This window comes from Seriola dumerili, unplaced genomic scaffold, assembly GCF_002260705.1.
Source record: "Seriola dumerili isolate Sdu_G_001 unplaced genomic scaffold, Sdu_1.0 BDQW01000291.1, whole genome shotgun sequence".
NCBI lineage: Eukaryota > Metazoa > Chordata > Actinopteri > Carangiformes > Carangidae > Seriola > Seriola dumerili.
The window spans coordinates 4068317-4089743 of record NW_019174546.1 but is presented as its reverse complement, the minus strand read 5'-3'; the positions used below and the strand labels follow the sequence as shown (position 1 = coordinate 4089743).

Here is a 21427-nt window from a genome sequence, read left to right as displayed (position 1 = left end):
ATTGGGAAACTATTATAACTTTATTTTCCTGTATTCAAGAGAATTTCTAAACAAGTTAACAATCAACTATGTGTCCGACTCTCTCACATCTGAAATATTCCTGTGAATAACTCAAATCTAACTCCTGTAGAATAACCCAAGGATTTAGAAGAAACCAGTATTTGTGTGATTTGACCTGTCGGTTGGTACAGTAGTTAAAGGTCCGGTGTGAGATGGGTCAAAATGTATCTAAACATCCGCTCCCTGTCCTCCCCTCTGCAGGCTGGGCTTTGGACCTACTGAAGGAGAGCTAACGCAGGTGTCCCCATACTCTTGGAGCTGCTTCAGGTATCTTTGCTCATTTGTTCTCGAAGGGTATCCATCGACAACATGCAGCGCTCAAACCCTGGAACTCTGACTCAATGTCTTTCCACAGTCTACCAGAATTGGGATGTCCGTTAACGCATCCGCAAGCAGAGCACAGATGAGGCAGGTGACATCTCTAGCCAAGTCCTTTGATCAAATCATGGAAGAAGCTTTTGGGTAAATTTTCACTTTTCCAGTCTCTGAATACTTAAATGTGTGTAAATTTTGTTTGTTGTATGTATTTTTTCTGAAAAATTATATATTTGAGTCCCAAGCTTGTTTTGCATGATTGTATCAGAGCCAATCAAGACATCTTTTGTAGCTGAACAGTGGAACTCAAACTAAGTCTTGATGATTTGCTTATTGTAACACATTGTACTCTTGGGACACCAGCTGTCAAAACTATCCAGTTGAATATTTTTAAATGCTGACACCTATTCTCAACCCACAGAGATGTGAGCAAGTGAGCTCTTAAGCAGCACAAACAAACGAACAGCAGCCATCAGTTTCTCAGTATGGAGACAAACCGTCAGCCAAAGAATATCCGAGTTTTAAGGAAAGGGTTGCTAGTCATTGTGTAATATTGGCATAATATCGTATCATGATGTTTTCCGAATATCCATAATATAATCTCTAATCGTGTTTGATGTTTGCCTGCTAAAATTACACTTCTGATATGTGATAAGCTTTTTTGTTTGTGTTGTGTAATGCCGTGGGATTTTATTTCTAATTTTGCCTATTTTCATTTGGGTTATTACCACATCAATAGTGTTATTATTGCTTCAATTAGCATTTTTATGATTAAAATCTGAACGGATATGTATGAGCAAAGATGATATTTTTAAAAACAGGCAACAATATCACAAAATGACAGTATATTCGCCTCACGCATCCATAGTTACTTTTGCTTCTGCTTCAATCATATTTTGCTGCTATATTTGCCTGCTTTTGTGAAAAATTGCATTTTTATCTTCTATTTTGTTCATGCTGGAGTTGAAGAGCAGGCTCTCATATTTTTTATACCCGCATTTTTTTCTGCCACAGCATTTCTTGCACTGGAGGGTAGAACTATTGTTAGCTAAGTGTTTAGATGTATACCACTATATCAACAGTGTACCTGGTTGCAGTTCCCTACCAAAGGAACCCATATGTGTGCTCATGCCTTTCCATCCCTCCCAATGTCTCCCAGTCAGTTTCTTACTATCTACCATCATATGAGTGGCTGCAATTCCAGAAAATAATTTTGAAAAAGGTTGATCTTCATTGAGACTTCCTCTACAGCACTTATTATCAAGCAAGAACACACGCCAGGCTGAGCACTACAAAATATTTGCAAGAAACTATTAATGGAAAGCTGTAGAGGCTATTTTTTCTTAATACAGAGCTGTTCAGCTGCTTCAGGGCATACCAAAAGTCATTGATTTTACTAACTTTAATATTGGCCTTGCTCGTTCCGCTAGCACTTGTATGATTTTCTTGCTTGCTTGTTTTTTTATCACCTGTGCTCTACGATGAGCCTGGAGGTGGAGAGAAACCGCAGATGAGAAGAGGAAAGAGCAAACGACACCTGTTTCTCCCTCAGGAGGGAAAGCCCAGAGCAAAAGAAGAAAGAGTAACAAGAAAAGCTCTGATATTTTTGATATCTTTGTTTGTACTGACATTGTCAAGACAAGTCATTTTTCCAATTGCATGCGGCTATGGAATTGCATTTCTACACATTAATATATATATATATACACATACTGTTTTATGTTTGCTTCAGTAATGTGATTTATACTTTCTTATTTCTCCTATAAGCAGCTCACCTAGCGTAACCTCCAGCAGCAAGAGTGAGCCCACTGAAGTCACACCCAAACACGTTAATTCAACACTTCCTCGTGCCCCCGCGGCACCTCCGATTCCTATCAGGCCTCAAGTGCAGAGAGAATGCTGCCAATGCTCTGCAGACTGGAGTAATCCTGTCAAATTTACAATAAATTCCTCAACATATCATATCTGTGTTTGTGGTTGCGTCAATATATATATATATATATATATATATATATATGCAAATAATCATATTTGAGAATTTAAAACAATTAAATTTTTTGTTTAAGTGATTAATCAGTTATCAAAATTGCTGCAGATACAATATCTGTTAGTTGAATAAACAGACTAACCGACTGGTAATTAGTTTACCTCTACATGTCAATGTTTGCCATGTATGAAAACTATATAACTTTATTTTCCTGTATTCAAAGAATTCTAACAAGTTAACAATCAATATTGTCCGACTCTCTCACATCTGAAATATTCCTGTGAATAACTCAAATCTAACTCCTGTAGAATAACCCCAAGATTTAGAAGAAACCAGTATTTGTGTGATTTGACCTGGTTGGTACAGTAGTTAAAGGTCCGGTGTGAGATGGGTCAAAATGTATCTAAACATCCCTCCCTGTCCTCCCCTCTGCAGGCTGGGGCTTTGGACCTACTGAAGGAGCTACGCAGTGTCCCCATGACTCTGGAGCTGCTTCAGGTATCTTTGCTCATTTGTTCTCAAGGGTATCCATCGACACATGCAGCGCTCAAACCCTGGAACTCTGACTCAATGTCTTTCCACAGTCTACCAGAATTGGGATGTCCGTTAACGCCATCCGCAAGCAGAGCACAGATGAGGAGGTGACATCTCTAGCCAAGTCCTTGATCAAATCATGGAAGAAGCTTTTGGGTAAATTTCACTTTTCCAGTCTCTGAATACTTAAATGTGTGTAAATTTGTTTTGTTGTATGTATTTTTTCTGAAAATTATATATTTGATGTCCCAAGCTGTTTTGCATGATTGTATCAGAGCCAATCAAGACATCTTTTTGTAGCTGAACAGTGGAACTCAAACTAAGTTTGATGATTTGCTTATTGTAACACATTGTACTCTTGGGACACCAGCTGTCAAAACTATCCAGTTGGAATTTTTTAAATTGCTGACACCTATTCTCAACCCACAGAGATGTGAGCAAGTGAGCTCTTAAGCAGCACAAACAAACGAACAGCAGCCATCAGTTTCAGTATGGAGACAAACGTCAGCCAAAGAATATCCGAGTTTTAAGGAAGGGTTGCTAGTCATTGTGTAATATTGGCATAATATCGTATCATGATGTTTTCCGAATATCCATAATATAATCTCTAATCGTGTTTGATGTTTGCTGCTAAAATTACACTTCTGATATGTGATAAGCTTTTTTGTTTGTGTGTGTAATGCGTGGGATTTTATTCTAATTTGCCTATTTTCATTTGGTTATTACCACAAATAGTGTTATTATTGCTTCAATTAGCATTTTTATGATTAAAATCTGAACGGATATGTATGAGCAAAGATGATATTTTAAAAAGGCAACAATATCACAAAATGACAGTATATTGCCTCACCATCATAGTTACTTTGCTTCTGCTTCAATCATATTTTGCTGCTAAATTGCTGCTTTTGTGAAAATTGCATTTTATCTTCTATTTTGTTCATGCTGGAGTTGAAGAGAGGCTCTCATATTTTTATACCCCATTTTTTCTGCCACAGCATTTCTGCACTGAGGGTAGAACTATTGTTAGCTAAGTGGTTTAGATGTATACCATATAATCACAGTGTACCTGGTTCAGTTCCTACCAAAGGAACCCATTGTTGCATGCCTTTCCTCCCCTCCCCAATGTTCTCCATCAGTTTCTACTATCTACCATCAATTGAGGCTGCAATTCCAGAAAATAATTTTGAAAAAGGTTCTTCATTGAGACTTCTCTCCAAGCACTTATTATCAAGAAACACTGAAGAGCACTACAAAATACTGCAAGAAACTATTAATGGAAAGCTGTGAGGCTATTTTTTCTTAATACAGAGCTGTTCAGCTGTCAGGCATACAAAAGTATTGATTTTACTAACTTTAATATTGGCCTTTGCTCGTTTCGCTAGCACTTGTATGATTTTCTTGCTTGCTTGTTTTTTTATCACCTGTGCTCTAGATGAGCCTGGAGGTGGAGAGAAACCTGCAGATGAGAAGAGGAAAGAGCAAACGACACCTGTTTCTCCCTCAGAGGGAAGCCCAGAGGCAAAAGAAGAAAGGTAACAAGAAAAGCTCTGATATTTTTGATATCTTTGTTTGTACTGATTGTCAAGACAAGTCATTTTTCCAATTGCATGCGGCTATGGAATGCATTTTCTACACATTATATATATATATATACACATACTGTTTTTATGGTTTGCTTCAGTATCTGATTTAACTTTTCTTATTTCTCCTATAGCAGCTCCAGCAGTAACTCCAGCAGCAAGAGTGAGCCCACTGAAGTCACACCCAACACGTTAATCAACACCTTTCCTCGTGCCCCCGGCACCTCCGATTCTATCAGGCTCAAGTGCAGAGAGATGCTGGCCAATGCTCTGCAGACTGGAGGTAATCCTGTCAAATGTACAATAAATTCTCAACATATCATATCTGTGTTTGTGGTTGGTCACTATCAGCTTTACTTAGAGAATATTTAACATTTTGTTTGTCCACTCTCTGACAGATGATTATATTGCTATTGGTGCTGATTGTGACGAACTTGGAGCACAGATCGAGGAATATATCCTTCACATTGAATGGAAAATGTAAGAATATTTGGTATTTTTGCTTAATAAATAACTTAAATACTTTATCAGTCATTAAAATTGTTGATTGATTTTCAGGTAATTAATTAATCAGTCACTAAAAGTTTTAACACTAACACATCTAAAAGCTGTATTTATCAGTGTAGTTTTAGGCTATACTTTTCTATAATGAAACATGAATAATACAATGCTGAAAGTGAATTCCTTGACCTATCATCACGCATCTTCCAAGAGTTTAAGAACACAGACATGAAATACAAGAACCGTGTGCGGAGCCGGATTTCAAATCTGAAGGATATGAAGAACCCCAATTTAAGGAGGACTGTGTTATGTGGGAGTGTAACCCCTGAGAGGATGGCGAAGATGACAGCAGAGGTGAGTTGCTGTTGATGGCTTAGTCTTAAAAGTCACAGAAATGGAACTAAGTCAGTTATATCCATATTCTAACATTTTACTGGATGACTGCTGTCAGACATCTTTCTTCAGTTTGTCTTTTAGCTCCATGTTTCTCTAACTTGATTATATACTGTTCACTTAAAGGCATCATTATTGGCATTCTTCTGTAGGAAATGGCCAGTGATGAGCTGAAGGAAATGAGGAAGAATTTGACCAAAGAGGCTGTCAGGGACCACCAGATGGCCACAACTGGAGGCACTCAGACTGATCTATTCACTTGTGGCAAGTGCAAGGGGAAGTGCTGCACCTACACACAGGTAAAAAAAAAAAAAAATGCCACCTGTGCTTTAATCATGGTAGAAGTAGAAGCCTTTATGGATGTTGTGGTTGATGGTGACATAGGTGTAACAAGAAAATCAACTCTGAAAAATCTGTACAAAGTAAATGTGGTGGATGTAATTCATATATTACATTATTATATATATTCATATATAATATTGGCACGCTAGTGTGCTCAACAAGTTATGTGCAAATTGGTGCCCTGTATTCTTATATTAGGTTAGTTTATCAATGATTATAATCCAGATTAGACAGCTGTTGAGCAGCACTGCGTGTTCAGAATGATATTGCACTAAAGTGTTTGTGCTTCTTTCTTTCTTTTTTTTTTTTTTTTGTCATTCCCAGGTTCAAACTCGCAGTGCTGATGAGCCAATGACCACGTTTGTCTTCTGCAATCAATGCGGAAATAGATGGAAGGTATGCTGGTTAATGTTGCTTTGTTGACTCAGTCTTGGAGTCCATCACCTAACTCTGCACTGACACACACCATTGTTTGTGTGGGAGCATCATGTAGCTGCTCCCACTATGCCAAGACTTCTACTTTTGTGTTTTATCGTTTGAGATGTATGCATCTCCACACAATGTTCCAGCATCAATACTTTGTTTTCTTTCTGAAGATATTTTAAATCCAATCTGATTCTTGTCCACTCTCCATGCAGACTGTTCACACGCTCACTTACATTTTAAGTCCTACCTCTGCCTGTGTCATGAGTCCAACATACTGCACATTGCCTCTGCCACAATAAGTCAATTTATCAATCAGTCATCAAGAGAATATTAATCATTCTCTGGTTCTAGGGTCTCAAATGTGAACATTTACCGCTTTCTTCCGTTTCATATCTTTGTAAATTGAATATCTTTGGGTTGTGGACGTTGGTCTGGAGGTTAGCTGGAGGCATCAAACTTAGCATTTTGTCACCAGTCTGTCACCATTTCTTTTATAGATAAAATGATTTGATAGATTAAATGATTGTTACTTGCAGACCGCCCACATATATCTTGCATACTCATTGTCATTAGAATAAATCAAAATATTTAAATTGATGTTGACAGCGGCTGACAGGCTGCATCATCTGAGTGTAAAAGATATGCTTTGAGTTTTAATTTATACCTTAAATTCAAGCAGTGCAATTTCATAAGTCACCCTTTATAAATAAATGATGCATTAATTCAATACTACATACATCTCAAAAGATTACACTACAGCTATTCACTGTAGGTTTTTAGTAAAAAAAAAAAGAAAAGTCAGTCTTTGTTGATGTGGAAAGTTTTTCTTTTGCAGCTATTTGATCAGCAGTGTTTAAAGTCAACTCACAGTATCTGGGTATTAATTTGCTTTTTTGTGTGTGTGTCCTAGTTCTGCTGAATCTGCAGGCATCATCCACGACACTGACAAGTAGCAAAATTCCTGGACCAGTTTCTGTCTATCAGCAACAGATTGGAGCTTTGTATTTTGGGGTAAATGGTGCACAACATGCCATACAAAGATGCCACTGCGGTTACCGTTCGAGTAAATATCCTGTTCATAGATTGATCTCATTGTCCGTTCCCCAATGCCCCCCCCCCTTCCCAGAATCTTTTACTATTGTTATTAGTTGTTTCTCACTGTCAGATATATGCGATCAATTATGTCTCATTCTCTTTTATCTGCATTTTTTATATGTAGTTTTAACACTTTGAAAGATGTTGTTTTGCTTTCCCCTCACAACATTGCATTGTTTTATTTAATTTCCCAATAAAATGTAATCCATTTGATTAAATAGAAGTGCTTTTCATTAGTTCTCATTAGTCTCTTACAGTGTGATGTGCCTTCAGTCTCCTCTGGCTGTGTGAATCTTTAACATTATACTAATGCAATCAAGGATCTGAAAGGACAAAGGTGTGTGTGTGTGTGTGTGCGTGCGTGCGTGCGTGCGTGCGTGTGTGTGTCGAGGAGTATACATTTGTTATTGGTGGAATATTCATCACATCAAAGTGAATGCAGATGTATGCATATCAATCTGTCTAGGGAAAGGATAATGTCAGTGGCTGAACCAGGCAAGATGCACAATTGTTTTCCTTTCCTCGAGGCTTTTTTTCTTTTTTTCTTTTTTTTTAATTGCCAGGTGCAACCACTCTGTGCTCGTGAGCTGTTGTGCTACCTTACCTCAACACAAACTGAACCCAGACCAGTGACACAAGAGTAACTGGGTTTAATCATTGAATTTTAGGAAGGCTACATGGCCAAAACCTCACTTAATATCTACTAATTCAATTTGATATGGAGATTGTGTGTACAACATGTATTTCCATGTCTACTCTTGGTGATAAGTGCCTCAGTACATGGTCTATTATCTAACAAGGGTCAGCTTCTTATTAATTAGTAAGTTGTACCTCCTTCAAACAACACGAATCACATCGACCCATCTCATGAAACACATAATTTCTTTATCTGGATTCACCTTATCAGCCTGTTTGATGGCAAAAGCTCCTGTAACAAACATCATCCTGTAATGTGGAGGTTCTCATGAGGTTGCAAAAATTATTACCATGATACGAAGCAACAGTGCAAGAAGGGAGCATCAGTCTTTGCTTGAACTGCACAAAACTCAAAAACGTACAGTATGCAACCTGTGCTTATGTAGATTAATTCACTTGAACCCTTGTGGTTCATTGGCATTAGCTTCACATCTGAGAGACCCCACTGATATATGTGTAAAAATGATTGAACATTCAAACAGTTTTTTCTTTTGAATATATTCTCTTCATATGACCCTATTTAAGCCCAGTATGTACAAAAGTATTGATGGTACGGTAACCCTCAATGTTCTCAAGTGACCGACAGCATTGTTATTATATCAAATAAGGAAAACTCCAATAACACAAATCCTAATGGACTAATTTGGGCAGACTTTAGCAGACTTCTGAAACATGTCGAATCATGGTTATAAGCAACTATCATGAAATTATCAAAAGTCTTGAAGTACCAATGTGATAGACATAATGTAGAGAGGTGGGAATCACTGCTGTCATCATCATATAGACAATGTATTTTCCAGTGTTTTTCTGAAATATCTTGTACTGCTACTTTTCAATAAATTTTTACAATCTCCAGTCTGATCTTTAGTAAAGCCCAGTGGCCAAAATGCCATTGAATAATTTATAATGATATAAACATGAAGTTTAAATGTGCAGCATATTTTTTCTAAGTTCTGTTATAAGTGCCCCACAGCAGGTCTTGTGAATTATTTAACAATGGCCCTTAGCTTCCTATTAAGTTGTACCTCCTCTACCATATTTAATTCCATTAACCCATCGCCTGAGCAACTCAAACTAAATGATGATTTTCTTCTACTGGATTCACCTGATCAGTCTGATTGAAAATCCACCACCATCCTGTTCTGCAGACATCATGGTACAGAGGCATTTCACTCACATCAGTCATTTTTTTTAAATTGAAAAATCCTTTAATGCTTCTTATCAATAGATAGCAGGACATGAATGAAATTGAATTTAGATCAGGAAAAAAATAGTTGAGTAATTTCCCAGGTAAGTTTTAATACTTTATAGCTGTGTTGTGGTTCAGTGATTAAATCAGTCCAGAGTCGATAAAATTATTGTGCTTTATTTTATCTTAATCAAAATGCCCACAAGTCATTATTTTCTTGGAGAGTAGCAGAAAAAAAAAACTAAACCATATACTGTAAACATTCACATTATTTGTTTTTAAAAATGTATTCTTCAGTAAACTCAGCGCAAAATAACACATTTCATATAGTAAACAGAAGAAGAAACAACATTTATAGGCATCACTCCAAACCATTGGCTTAGATTGTGTTTTGAGGTTGATCTGCGCGGTGTATCCATCAGCTCAAATTGCACATAGTAAGTTAAAGTTAACTCTAAGACAAGTACAAGTCCCACCGTGAAGCACACAGGTTGGCAAGAAGTTCAGATCAACCAGCCCTATCCATTGATCTTTGTCCTCTGCAAATAAAGACATGTGTTTTCATCATCCTCCGCGCTACCAAAGTGGACTGATGTAGTCATGACTAAGGAATCAAGACAAAACACATGCGATAATTTGGCCAGTGAGAGGGACAATTTCCAGTAAACTGGCTTCGCGCTCCAGTAACCACCCTTATGGCAAGAGTCTGAAAACAACCGTTGCCCATGAGAAAGATGTCATAAAATTGAATGTCAAGGCACTTCCCCATGTGAGGATCTTGTCTTTGAGTGACATGTTTGTGAGGCAACAAAGTAATTCAACTAAAACTATCAGAATACATAAAAGTTTTTAACACTTGGCAACTCCAATTTTAGTCAATGGAAACGCTCACGATATACGTATGAACACAGTTTACATGGTAGCTTTGGTGTTGCTGCTAACCTGGCCTGACCCCAGTGTCAGTTCCAATCGATCACGTCAATTTCACACAGCAGACGGGCTCTTCATACTGTGACTTAAGTCAAAATCTACCAGGATGATTCAACCTGCTGTCGAATAATGTGAATCTCATAAATTTGAGTAATGCTTTTTACAGGTCTGTAATTTCTTGTTTTCTGGAAATGTGATTTAGTCGTATTTATTGCTAAAATAGAAACAATTTAGTAGGTAAACTTCCAATTAATCAAATCTGGTTAATAACTATTGTAAAGGGATTATATGCTGGACTATTTTTTGGCCGGGAGCATTTGCCAGCATCCTGGAGTGTCTGCTGGTTGCCTGACAAAAACAGCAAATATTTTTTTCACACTTAGGTTTTTGTTCGGATTAAACAAACAAGAAATCACGTGCTAGTTATCGAGCTTTGAAGGTGCTAAGCGGCTTTTGTTGCCTTTGGACAGAGCCGGGCTAACTGTTTCCCTCTGTTTCCAGTCTTTGCTAAGCTAAGCTAACCAGCTGTTGGCTGTGGCTTCATATTTACTGAAAAAACATGGGAGTGGTATCAATCTTCTCAGCTAATTCTCAGGAAAAAAGCATATAAGCATATTTCCTAAAATGTCACTCCCCATATTTAGTACCAAATCCCATAGTTCTTTCCAGGAAAGTTCCTAGAGAGTTATTAGGAAACTAAAGACCTGTAAAATGTAGTGTTACCCAAATTTCTACATTTTTTTGACAGTGGCATAACAGTATGGTTTCTTCCCCCGAAGTACTTAAATATAATTTATACTTGTTGGTTCTTCTATATTGGCAATAGATATCAATAAATAAAAAATACTTTATCTGGTAAATATAATTACTGTGGTTCTTATGTCACACTGGTGAAACTATATTAAACCTATAAGGTGTGCAGTGAGTAGCACTTATATAAAGAAAATGTCTTAAATAGTGTTTTAAATAGGCAATCTTCTGTGGTTAAGATTGAGTAAAGAAAGTTAAAATACACTTTCATAATTGATTTGAGTTTCAAAAGGAAACAAATTGCACATTGTGACAAGAGCTACTGTCACTTTGTTACTTTACACTTACAGTAGCTTCAGTTACACACAAGTTCTACATGAACTGGAGTTGCCAAGTCGTTGTCACAGGTACCAAAGTGTGAGGTTAGGTAACAAAACAGGGTGAAAATAAAGTGAAATCATACAGTACCCCACAAAGCTGCCTGCAAGTAGAGCTAACATGTAGCCTTTGACTTGAGCTTTGATTTTCATACGCAGTAAATAGAACCAGGCGTTTTCACATAAAATACCCACAATTTCATTTTTACTATTTACAAACTCATAAATATATAGTCTACAGTAGGAATCATTTCCCCCCCAAACAATCATACAAAAAACAACAGACCATAAAAAACTCTGAACACAAATAAAATAGATTTCTATCAAAAGAAAAAAAAGAAATCAGAAACAAAATGTATTTATATTCCTTTGGAGTGTTTTGCTATGTTGATCTGTAGCAGTACTTGTGATGTCAAGCCCTCGGGAGATTTTGAGACCTGAGTGTCTTCGGTCAGGTGCAGATCACAATAGAGCTGAGATCCCTGGGAGGGGCCAGGCCTGAGGCCCGGTTCATGTAATCCTACACTGCACATACAAAGTAAATTTTAAAAAAGGGGGTAAGAGTTGGGGGGAGGGGGGGAGGGGGGGATAAAGAGAGTTAAAAGATCACAGGTCATCACCACCCTAAGATTCGGGGGACTGCTCTGACAGAGTGTTGAGCAGGTTTTTGTAGGCTGGGGAGTTCATGTAGCGGGGATACGAGTCTCTTTGCATTAGTGTGTAGATCTGCAGCTGGGCATCGTCAAATGTGTGCGAGTTGGGCTCCAGCATGTTCCTGTTGATCGCTTCACGCACACGGGAGTCAAGGCTCACCTGGGAGTCAACAGATTAAAACTTTAGGAACAACAACGTGTGCACTTTCTATGAGACAAAGTCTCTTGTGATCTCTTGTGAATGTGAAGCTATCCTGAGTAGCCGATTACCTTAGCTTAGCAAAAAGATTGGGAACTAGGGGAAATAGCTAGCCTGGTTAGATATAAAGCTTATGGGGCAATTCACTATTTAACAGGGGGGTTTCAGTTTCTTTCTATTTCTTGACTAAATCATTTTTACACTTTTTAAACAAACTAGATATAACATGTTAATTAAGGAGCTTTTGAGGAGTTGCTAGGGAAATTTTGTCACCCTTTTGACTGAGCCAGGCTAGCTGTTTCCCCCAGCTTTCCATCTTTATGCTAAGCTAAGCTGACAAGCTAGTCACTGTAGCCTCATTTAACTCGCACTTTGGAAGTGATTATGCATATTTCCTTAAATGTTAAACTATTCCTTTAAAGTCAGGGAGAATGAGATGGACATTTGTCAGACATCATGAAGTTTCACCCTTGAAATCAACACAGTTCCAACATAATAATGAAACTGGGCTGTCAAACCTCTTTCGGCGAGAGAATGGAGATGTAGTCCTCATAGATGACCCGGGCCTTCTCCTCTATCGTAGTCTTATTGGTCTCATTGCAGAACTCCTCGCAGGCTAACCAGAAGAGCATGTTCTCCTCGCTGAACTCAGTGCGAAGAAACTGTCTGAAGGAGTTCCTCCCCGCTGGGCAACACATCAGCTTGTCAAACGATTGCCCCCAGGAGCGCACCTCCTCCAATGTGGGCTTAGGACTGCAGAGAGCATTGACAACATGGGAGTAAGTGACTTCAACATTTAGAAAAAAAAAAAGGACTTAATAGTTGAGGCATTTTTGTGCAGTGAATTTAACTGACCAGTCTTCACAGTCTGAGGTCCCTTCCTTGACGTCATAAGATGCCTTTCGGTTCCTATCATCCCGGTCTTCGTTCCTAATGATGAGACCGACATGAAAACACACCAAAGAAAAAAACTATCGCAACCACTATGGCTGAAATTTCATTTCATTTTTACAGCAAGTATACATATTTGATGCTACGCTTCAACCAATTACAAACTGCAAATTATAATTTCTCAGGAGAAATAATTCATTCCTATATATTGATCACTTACTGTACATATCTATCATTTATATTACAGTGCAACATAAACTTTGTGCAATAACACATACATTGTCATATCCAAGTAATAGCAGGCTATATATGTTGAACATACAATCTTAACATTTGGACATAAAATCACCTTTGTAAACAGAGTAAGTGCTATTTATCCCAGCAGTCTTAGTCATTCTTTCCAATGTAGAGCTGATATGAATTAATTAAAATTAATTAAGCTGAATTAATCGATTAGTTGATTGAAAGAAAATGTATCAGAAACTACTTTGATAATCAATCAATTGTCACAGTCATCTTTTAAGCAAAATTACCAGAATTTCACTGCTTGTCAAATGTGACTCTTTGCTAGCTTTCCTTCTATGATAGTAAACTGCTGCATCAGTTAGTTGATTAATCGATTAGTTGATTGACTGAAAAATAACTACTTTCATAATCGATTCATTTTTAAGTAATATTTAAGCAAAAATAGCTGTTTTCAGCCTCTCAAATCCAAAGATGTCTTTCTTTTCTCTGTTTTATATCATATTAAACTGAATATCTTTGGGGTTCAGACAGCTGGTCAGACAAAACAAGACATTTGAAGACGTAATTTTTGGCTCTGAGAAACTGGAATGGAAAAAAGTAATTTATGGACATCACCTTAGGGTCTTTTTTCTTACATTGCATGATTAGTCTAGTAATTGAGAAAAGAAATTGCAGATTATTTATTAATGAAACATTATCTTATCCATCTAATCTATCTAATATATATATATATAGATAGATAGATAGATAGATAGATAGGGATATATATTCACTACATGTTGTGCAGCTGTTGCCAGTATCTAAGAGCGCTCACATTCACAGCAGATAACAAACTGTTGTTTAAGCATGTTTTACATTGTAATAAAGCTTCTGTAAGACAAATGCCTACAGACCACATGCAAAAATATCAAGAGCATAAGACACAAGCTGGAGCCTGCTGTTGAGACACAGTAGCTCAGGCTGTGCTGCCCTGTGTTGCAATAATGTCAGCCATGCTGGGCCACAATGAGTGAGTTCTCCGGTGGGGAAGACCTACCAGGAACAGCTACAGCAGCAGCACCAGCAGAAGCAACATGCATTTGAGCCCCGTGGGTTGGCCTGGCCCGGCTGGCCCTGCTGGGCCGGTGCAGTTCCCCCCACTGCCGACTCCTGCTGCACCGACATCTGCCTCTTTCGCATCTCCATCCGCTCTGATCCCATGGGCTAGGAGAGAGGAGAGGGAGGCACTGAGTTCAGTGTTTCGATGTCAGGAGTAGTTAGCTGAGATTTTGTCTTGTTGTAAGAAAATCTATTTAGCTGCATTTGTGGGATACAAATCAGTGCCAGTGAAGTAGAGACGGCAAGGCCAGCACCGGGTGTACTGTAATCATCCTGAGCAGAGGGGATGGCAGTGTGAAATCCTGACAGTGCATCTGTTTCTTGATCACATTAATCGTGATAAAGATTGGTTAAATTCATTTCAATTGCTCTCACCAGTTTACACCTATCTGTTTGTTTTATGTACAGGAAGTAAAGTACCGCTGGTGCTCTCTGTCCGGAGCATGTGCTGGCATGCCCAGAGGCCACACTGTAAAGGAATGTTGTTCGCTCTATTCAGGGGAAAAGTATGGAAGAATTATTCAAATTCAGAACTCTGATTTAGTTTTTCCTGCTGCCAAACATGCACCCGCAAATCACATTTCACTCCCTCTAATCTCAAACTGGCTGTATGATCCCTTACATAGTCTAACTGCATGTGACCATGGGTTCAATATCCATTTTCCAAAATTAGAAATATCCCATTTATGAAAGTGTAACAGCAGTGCATTAAATGATTTGCAAAGCTCACTGGGCCCAAGTGGAGCAATAAATTAAATTCACTGGAAAATAATGTAAATATTGTATTTTTAGAATTTGTACTTGTCAACTGTCTTGCACCTTTAGGCTACATTCATCATGCTCATGAGAAATTACTGTGGTATAATTGTGACTTCAGTTCTCTAGCGTATTCAACAGAATCCCCATGAATGTTTGTAGGCCTATAGACCAACTACAGGCTATGCTCACAGAATGACTTCTTGTCTGATTTTAACAAATGTGTCATCACCAGGTCAGACACTGCCAAATCCTGTCAGATCATTTATGTAACAAAGCTGCCGCTTCCAACTCACGGCATCATCCGGCTACTACCTGACACAAGAAAACGATGCTTTGAAAAAAAAAATGTCAGAAGATTTGGTACATGGGGGGGGGGCCTGAAGGCGCAGCTTGCAAATCTATAACCGCAGCATCGCTCTATCACAGCCTTTCAGTGAATACAATACCATTTGGTCATTTCTAAAATGGATCCGCGCGCGGTTTCCCTCAGATTCGGAGCTGGCTTCGGCTGCAGATTTCGTGCGTTGTGCCAAATGGCATATTTTACGCGTCGGGTAGTTCAAAGCTGACACAATTGCAGTACGCTATGGCTTGACTCAACAGCTATAGACGATGAAATGGGGGGTGGGGTGGTCGTATCCATTCAAAGGATAAATCGTGATAACAACAAATAAACCACAATGCTACTTCAATCTCACAGCAGTACAAAACGTGAACGACACGGGGGACGTGATGCTTTCTGAGCGATTTAACAGCAGAGACTATTGCATTAGCAACCCGCACATCACATCAATGGAAAGTGCCACCATGAAGAACCATAGAGCTTCATCGCCCTGGACAACCACCGAAAAGACACTGCCTAGATCTGTTAAAAGCCCTCTGTACAGCAAGATAGTGACATGCCATTTAAAACGCCGGGAAAACGGCCTCAAACGCTCCGCTCACCAAACATCCGTGCAACGACACATCGGTTTGCTACCAGTACTTACAATTTCACCATGTATGCACAGCGAGAAGAGGTAATTCTTTGCCTTGATTACATCCGATGGCACATAAGGCTTTTTTTCCGACCGGCTGCTTCAAGTCAGTACGCATGCGTCTTCTCTCCAACTCGTAGTAGCTCAGTGAGGAGTGTAAACCCCGACAGTATGGCACAGGTTTACTGTCCACTGTCCGCTCCTGCCTTGTACGTGAGACGCGGTAGAAAGGGACTATTCACGCGAGGGTGTCTGCATGACCATTTGGGTTTAAAAAAGAGGGAAACACACTAAAATGAAAGCAGGAAAACTAACGCTTCAGGCAGAAAAAAACACTCATACAATTCACTCGAGCTCTTATCACATTACAGCTATTTACAAAACTGAAAAATATTTCAAAGGATATGCAGAAATATTACCAGAAACACCTGCGCCATCAGTGAGCCTTTTCCATGAAGTCGCTGTCTATGGTGCTGAAACAGCAGCAGCTCACACGCTGCAGCTCTGCTCTCAACTCCACTTGCTGAACGATACCATGACTTTTACAGCCAGGGTTTTAACATTTAGGAAGTTTAGTCTTTTATTTAGATATGGTCCATCAAGAAGTGAACAATGAATTGATTTGAATCCACTTGTCACATACATACTTACACTCACTCACACACAAACTCTCAACATATAAGTCAGTACATACACATTAGCACATTCTGTTTCCCCTCAGTTGGTTTTATTATTGTTGTTTTAACCTGAATTTATAAGATTAACCAAGTATGGGTGGCAGCAAAGCCCATTCACTTAGACATCCTATATAAATTACATCTGCTGCATTATGTTTCCCCATGCAACAATATCTATCTATATTGTCTCCATTAAATAACCTAACAAATCAAATCATAGTTTTCCATTTCCCCTGGCATTCCATATACTATGCATGCGGCTCCATTGTATTTCACAGATGATTTCTAGGCTCTTGTGTGACTTCATCTACAGTACAGGCCTGCAACCAGTAATGATGTAGAGTACAACACTGCCATCTGAAGGTTAGCAGGAACTACAGCACTAACATGATATTCTCCATGCATATGAAAAAAAATACCACCTGACTTAATCAATTTTCCTATAATTCTTTTCAAGTCATGGCCATATTGTCAATATATGATCTTTTTAATATGACTCCAAGTATTTTACATGCTTGCATGAGTATTATACCATACAAGAGTGATTGCTGTTTGATACAGAATCAAGCTAGAGGTAATAAGATATACATTCACACATATCTTTCAATGTAATCTACTATATTATATTATCAACACTTTATTTTTAGGTGCACATCATGTCTTGCTTTATATAAACACCAGATGGCACTCTGGACTCGATAGCTGCCTATTCTTATGTAGTTATCTACTTAATTTACACCAACACATTTGTGCTGTTGCCTGTCTGGGTCACATTGTCAGTCAAGATGTTCTCTGATGCCATGGAAATCAATCTCACCAGTCGCGCATTATAATAAGAAGTGTGGCAAAACGTGAGCATCAGTAATACGAGACTCAGTGGAGAACTGTTCTTACACTGTCTGCACAGACCTGGTACTGTTCTATGATACTAGAAATGGATCCGTTTAGGGACTAGGCATTCATCTGTTCTGTTATCTCGTCAAAAAGAGGGCAAAGAATAGATTGCTTCCCTGTCCAGATGAAATACTTTCTGGTTGTGCTTAACTGGGTTGTGCCCTGAGCATCCACACATCTTTATTCCCCCCAGAGATATAAACATGTGACTTTCTCCACAACACTTCATTTAACACCTTCCCTTGCGTTTATGTTACGCAACACAGACCCACAAATAGCCATGTGAGATTGATACATACACACGCAAGCAACGAATGATACTTTATGGTGTTGTGATTTGATGAGCACACAGACTTTTCCCTCTCAGAGCACAAAGCTGAGTGGAGGAGGGATTGTGAACACACAAGGTCACACAGGAGAATAGTGATGACAGAGCTGGGCGACAAGATGAAAAAAAGTCTTTTCAATGTGTGATTAAGGGGATTCAGATCATTGTGACGCTTTGAGGAAGATAGAATTAACAACAGATTCAATCAGAGGAGCTCAACATGCAGAGAAGCACTGGGGAAGAAGTGCAGACACCACGTTAACACCTCGAGAGATCATGCATGGCATCTGTGAGCATTTTGAAGGTGAAGATGTGCTGTCCAATCACAGCCAGCAACAAAGGTGGCGACAGAATATTGGAAACATCATCTTCGCTCTATTAGATTTTTATTTCCTGCTGACATTATTGTTCTGTAATTAATTTCTCTCTGTTTCCCCCAGGTGTGATGATCAAGTTGCTCTTTGTACTGTAAAGGTCAGGTTCAATTTATTAAAGCACTATCAATGTTGTAATCCTTGTAACCAAGTTACGCAGTCATCTGCTCTTTTGTTTTTTATTCTAACATCACATTATCAGCATAACTCCAGGCGACAATTCTCCATGCAGACTGATGCCACCGTCAGTTAGATGTAAACACAACTCTAAAGTTTTAAAGCCAAGGACATTTTTGTAGCTTTGCACACAAGTACGTAAATAAGATAAAGAATGAACTGACTGCCTGTTCACTTGCATGATAAATACTGAATATATAATATATAATATTCTCTGAATAATCATCAATGTGACAGATGAGACGGTACATAAAAGTTGTGTGATTTCAGTCGCAGTTCTAAAATAAAGATGGGTGAGAGCATCCTGGTGGCCTGGAGTTCCAAGACACTGACCATTTACTGTAATCACAACAACCCTAAATTGAGTCTGGCTGGGTACATATGTCATCCCCCTTTATTTGTCCATACTCATTTTCTGTCAGCTCTCCACTGCATGCTATCTCATAAAGACTAAGCTAAAATATTCAAAAGAAACAAAGGGGCGACCTATAGGGGTTTCAGGCACTGACCTTGAACAGCAACATTCCCTTTTTGCATCTGGCCAGCTGCATGTCAACGTCCATCTCTCTCTCTCCCCTCATTTCAAAATACTTACTTAAACATAAATTGCGCTCATTAGATGTGGATGGACATCTCCAAGCGTGGATGCCAAACATTCTGCTGATACTACCATACAGCTTTTGACCCTTGTTAACCCTAAATGTTACTACTGATTACCAGCATAACTCGACCGAAAAATCGACTTAAAGCTTCATCACACAATGTCAGCAGACAAAAGAGCAGGAAAAAAACCCACGTTATTCTGCCTTGGGAGTGATCACACATTATCCCCTGGTTGATTAGCCCTAGTGCTAACCTTATAGCCACACCAGATAAACAGCCTAAATTTCAAATTAGCTGAATGGATTGTATTTCTGAATCTTATCTCCATTTAACTGACAACAATGATGCATTTGCAGCCACTCTGCTAAGAGTTTGCTGACAAGTCTGCAGTTTTTTTTCATGGGCGATATCGTCAATAGCTATCAGAAATTCCTTATATCTCTGACTCAGAATTACAAGTCTGAGTCTGACGTGAATGGTTTTTCCAACTCGGCTGATTGTAGCTCAAGGTTTAATGATATGACTTAAATGCAGTGGTCTAATCAGACAAAGTGAAAACACCTGTGTAGGGCTGCAGGGCCTTTGTTAGTATTATTAATTACACCTGTGCTTTACCTGCTATTACAAAACCTCTGCTGTGAATTGTATCTAAACATTAGGTAATGACATTTTTCAATTTCATATTTGACATTAGCATCCACGAATGAATGTTTTCATAAAACTGTTCTTCCATCCAGTCTCATATACCCGTATATGAGTCCTGCTTTAATTCCTATTAAGTTTAGTTCAGTTTCACAGTATGAAATAGTTTGAAGTTGACAAGCTCCAGTTCTGCTCTGAGATACCTGGCCGACCAACAACTTTGTGTAATGTATATGTTAATGACCTGAAGTGTCTCCTCTCTTTTCCTGTCCTCCCACTCAGTTCTGGAAGCACCTCCTGTGTCCTCGTGGCTCTTTTACAATCCCTTCCCCTCTGTGAATAGTAACATAGTTCTCCTTACTACAGAAAGCCCTCGGAAATCTTTATTTATCCCTTTACCAAGAATCATTCTGCTGCCAAACTCCAGAGTCACATCCTCAGACTATTTTTAGAAACCATTTATGTACTTGTTTCTCATTACATTACATTACATTACATTACATTACATTGGGAGTTAATACTGGCTGTCATGTATTTTGACTGTCAGTGTCACTGACTATGCAACTTGTTTTAGATTTCTAATGACTGGTTTCACACTATTTTAAGACACACCATCTTCTTCTTTTAATCTTCTTAAGCTTCATTCAGACAGGAAGTACTTCCCTAAATAGAGGTTTGGAAAGAAGCAAGAAGGGCTGCTGACACTCGGACAAGAGCAATCTGGTTGCAATAACAACAACAACAGTAGACAGTATGAGGGATGTTTCATTTACTGCATGCAATTAATAATAAAGAAATATTATTTGGAGTGGTATTGATACTCTAGGTTTAATTAGTCAAGTGTCAAAATCATTCCTTTTGACAGAACACTTTCAGCAACAGACTTATGTTCTTTTGTTATCCGTGGCTCCTTCCTAGTGCAACAACAAATAAACAACACAATGATCAGCATGGTGTGATTCAAAACATATCTGAAATATGTGCTCTGAGCAAAATAAACTCTACTTATGTACAGTTGTGGTTTTACTTGACTGGTTGGTGACTTTTTCTCCATGAAAATCCGCTCCAAAGTAATAATCGGAGATAGGTTTATGATAATGAGGCTGTCGTCAACTCTAGTAACGCTTCATGTGAAAAAAACTACCACACTTCCATACCTCAAGGCACACCATCTCCTGTTCCTCTCGGTCCGGGTCATTGTAGTTCACCGGGTACCCCGCACCATGCCGGCAGGCCCGGGCCAGTCCCCGTATCCGCTGCCACATCAGGGCCCTGGTGCGTCTGATCCCCCACAGAGCAGACGTGGGCCTGATCTCCCACTGCCTCACCGCTCTAGCACATGGCATGCTCCGACCATGAGGCCTCACTCGCCACGTGAGGCTCAAGTCCGTTTGAGATCATAAGAAATCCACACACTCCTTGCTCTTTTCCTCTATGTTTTCACGGCGTCTCTTCTGAAGCGCATTGTGACAGAGAGAGAGAGAGAGAGAGAGAGAGAGAGAGAGAGAGAGAGAGAGAAGGGAGGACAAAAAAAAAAAAAGCATCAGCGACCCTGACAAAGAGAAGAGTGTTCACAAAGGAGAGGGCAGAAGGGGATTAGGACAATGTTCCTACTGGATGCAATCCTGATTCCTCTGTGCTTTACTGTCTCACCAGCTTAGGCCAGATTAAGCCAGGAGGTCTTAGTGTCTGAGTGAGATGGACGGAGAGGAAGACTAGTGACAGACGTGGATT

At 39.0% G+C, this 21427-nt stretch overlaps 2 protein-coding genes across 3 annotated transcripts in view; one reads left to right on the top strand and one right to left on the bottom strand.

Moving 5' to 3' along the window:
- The window catches only part of tcea1 (transcription elongation factor A1), a 9903-nt gene extending 1119 nt beyond the window's left edge, over positions 1–8784 (top strand). The window contains exons 2-10 of the mRNA XM_022757984.1: positions 2798–2860; positions 2947–3052; positions 4329–4428; positions 4611–4759; positions 4875–4931; positions 5177–5331; positions 5523–5669; positions 6037–6108; positions 7049–8784. Coding sequence (XP_022613705.1) covers positions 2798–2860; positions 2947–3052; positions 4329–4428; positions 4611–4759; positions 4875–4931; positions 5177–5331; positions 5523–5669; positions 6037–6108; positions 7049–7057 — 858 coding nt within the window. The 3' untranslated portion in view covers positions 7058–8784. The remainder of the gene's footprint in view (positions 1–2797; positions 2861–2946; positions 3053–4328; positions 4429–4610; positions 4760–4874; positions 4932–5176; positions 5332–5522; positions 5670–6036; positions 6109–7048) is intronic.
- Positions 8785–11783: 2999 nt separating this feature from the next.
- Positions 11784–20996, bottom strand: rgs20 (regulator of G protein signaling 20). Of its 2 annotated transcripts, none has more exons than XM_022758016.1 (5): positions 20851–20996; positions 14201–14367; positions 12883–12957; positions 12546–12780; positions 11784–11988 (listed from the first exon to the last, which is right to left on the bottom strand). In XM_022758016.1, the coding sequence occupies exons 1-5, from the start codon at positions 20956–20958 to the stop codon at positions 11800–11802; spliced, it is 774 nt and encodes a 257-aa protein (XP_022613737.1). In that variant the 5' UTR covers positions 20959–20996; the 3' UTR covers positions 11784–11799. The 2 variants fall into 2 exon arrangements, with proteins under 2 accessions (XP_022613737.1, XP_022613738.1); XM_022758017.1 differs by lacking the exon at positions 20851–20996 and adding an exon at positions 16011–16083.
- Between the last annotated feature and the right edge of the window lie 431 nt (positions 20997–21427).

Coding starts and splice junctions, on each gene's coding strand:
- rgs20 (XM_022758016.1), bottom strand. CDS start 20,958: ATGTGGCAGCGGATACGGGGACTGGCCCGGGCCTGCCGGCATGGTGCG. Junction 14,368..20,850: donor AGGAGATGGTGTGCCTTGAG/GTATGGAAGTGT, acceptor CCTCTCTCCTAG/CCCATGGGATCAGAGCGGAT. Junction 11,989..12,545: donor CCATTCTCTCGCCGAAAGAG/GTTTGACAGCCC, acceptor GTTGACTCCCAG/GTGAGCCTTGACTCCCGTGT.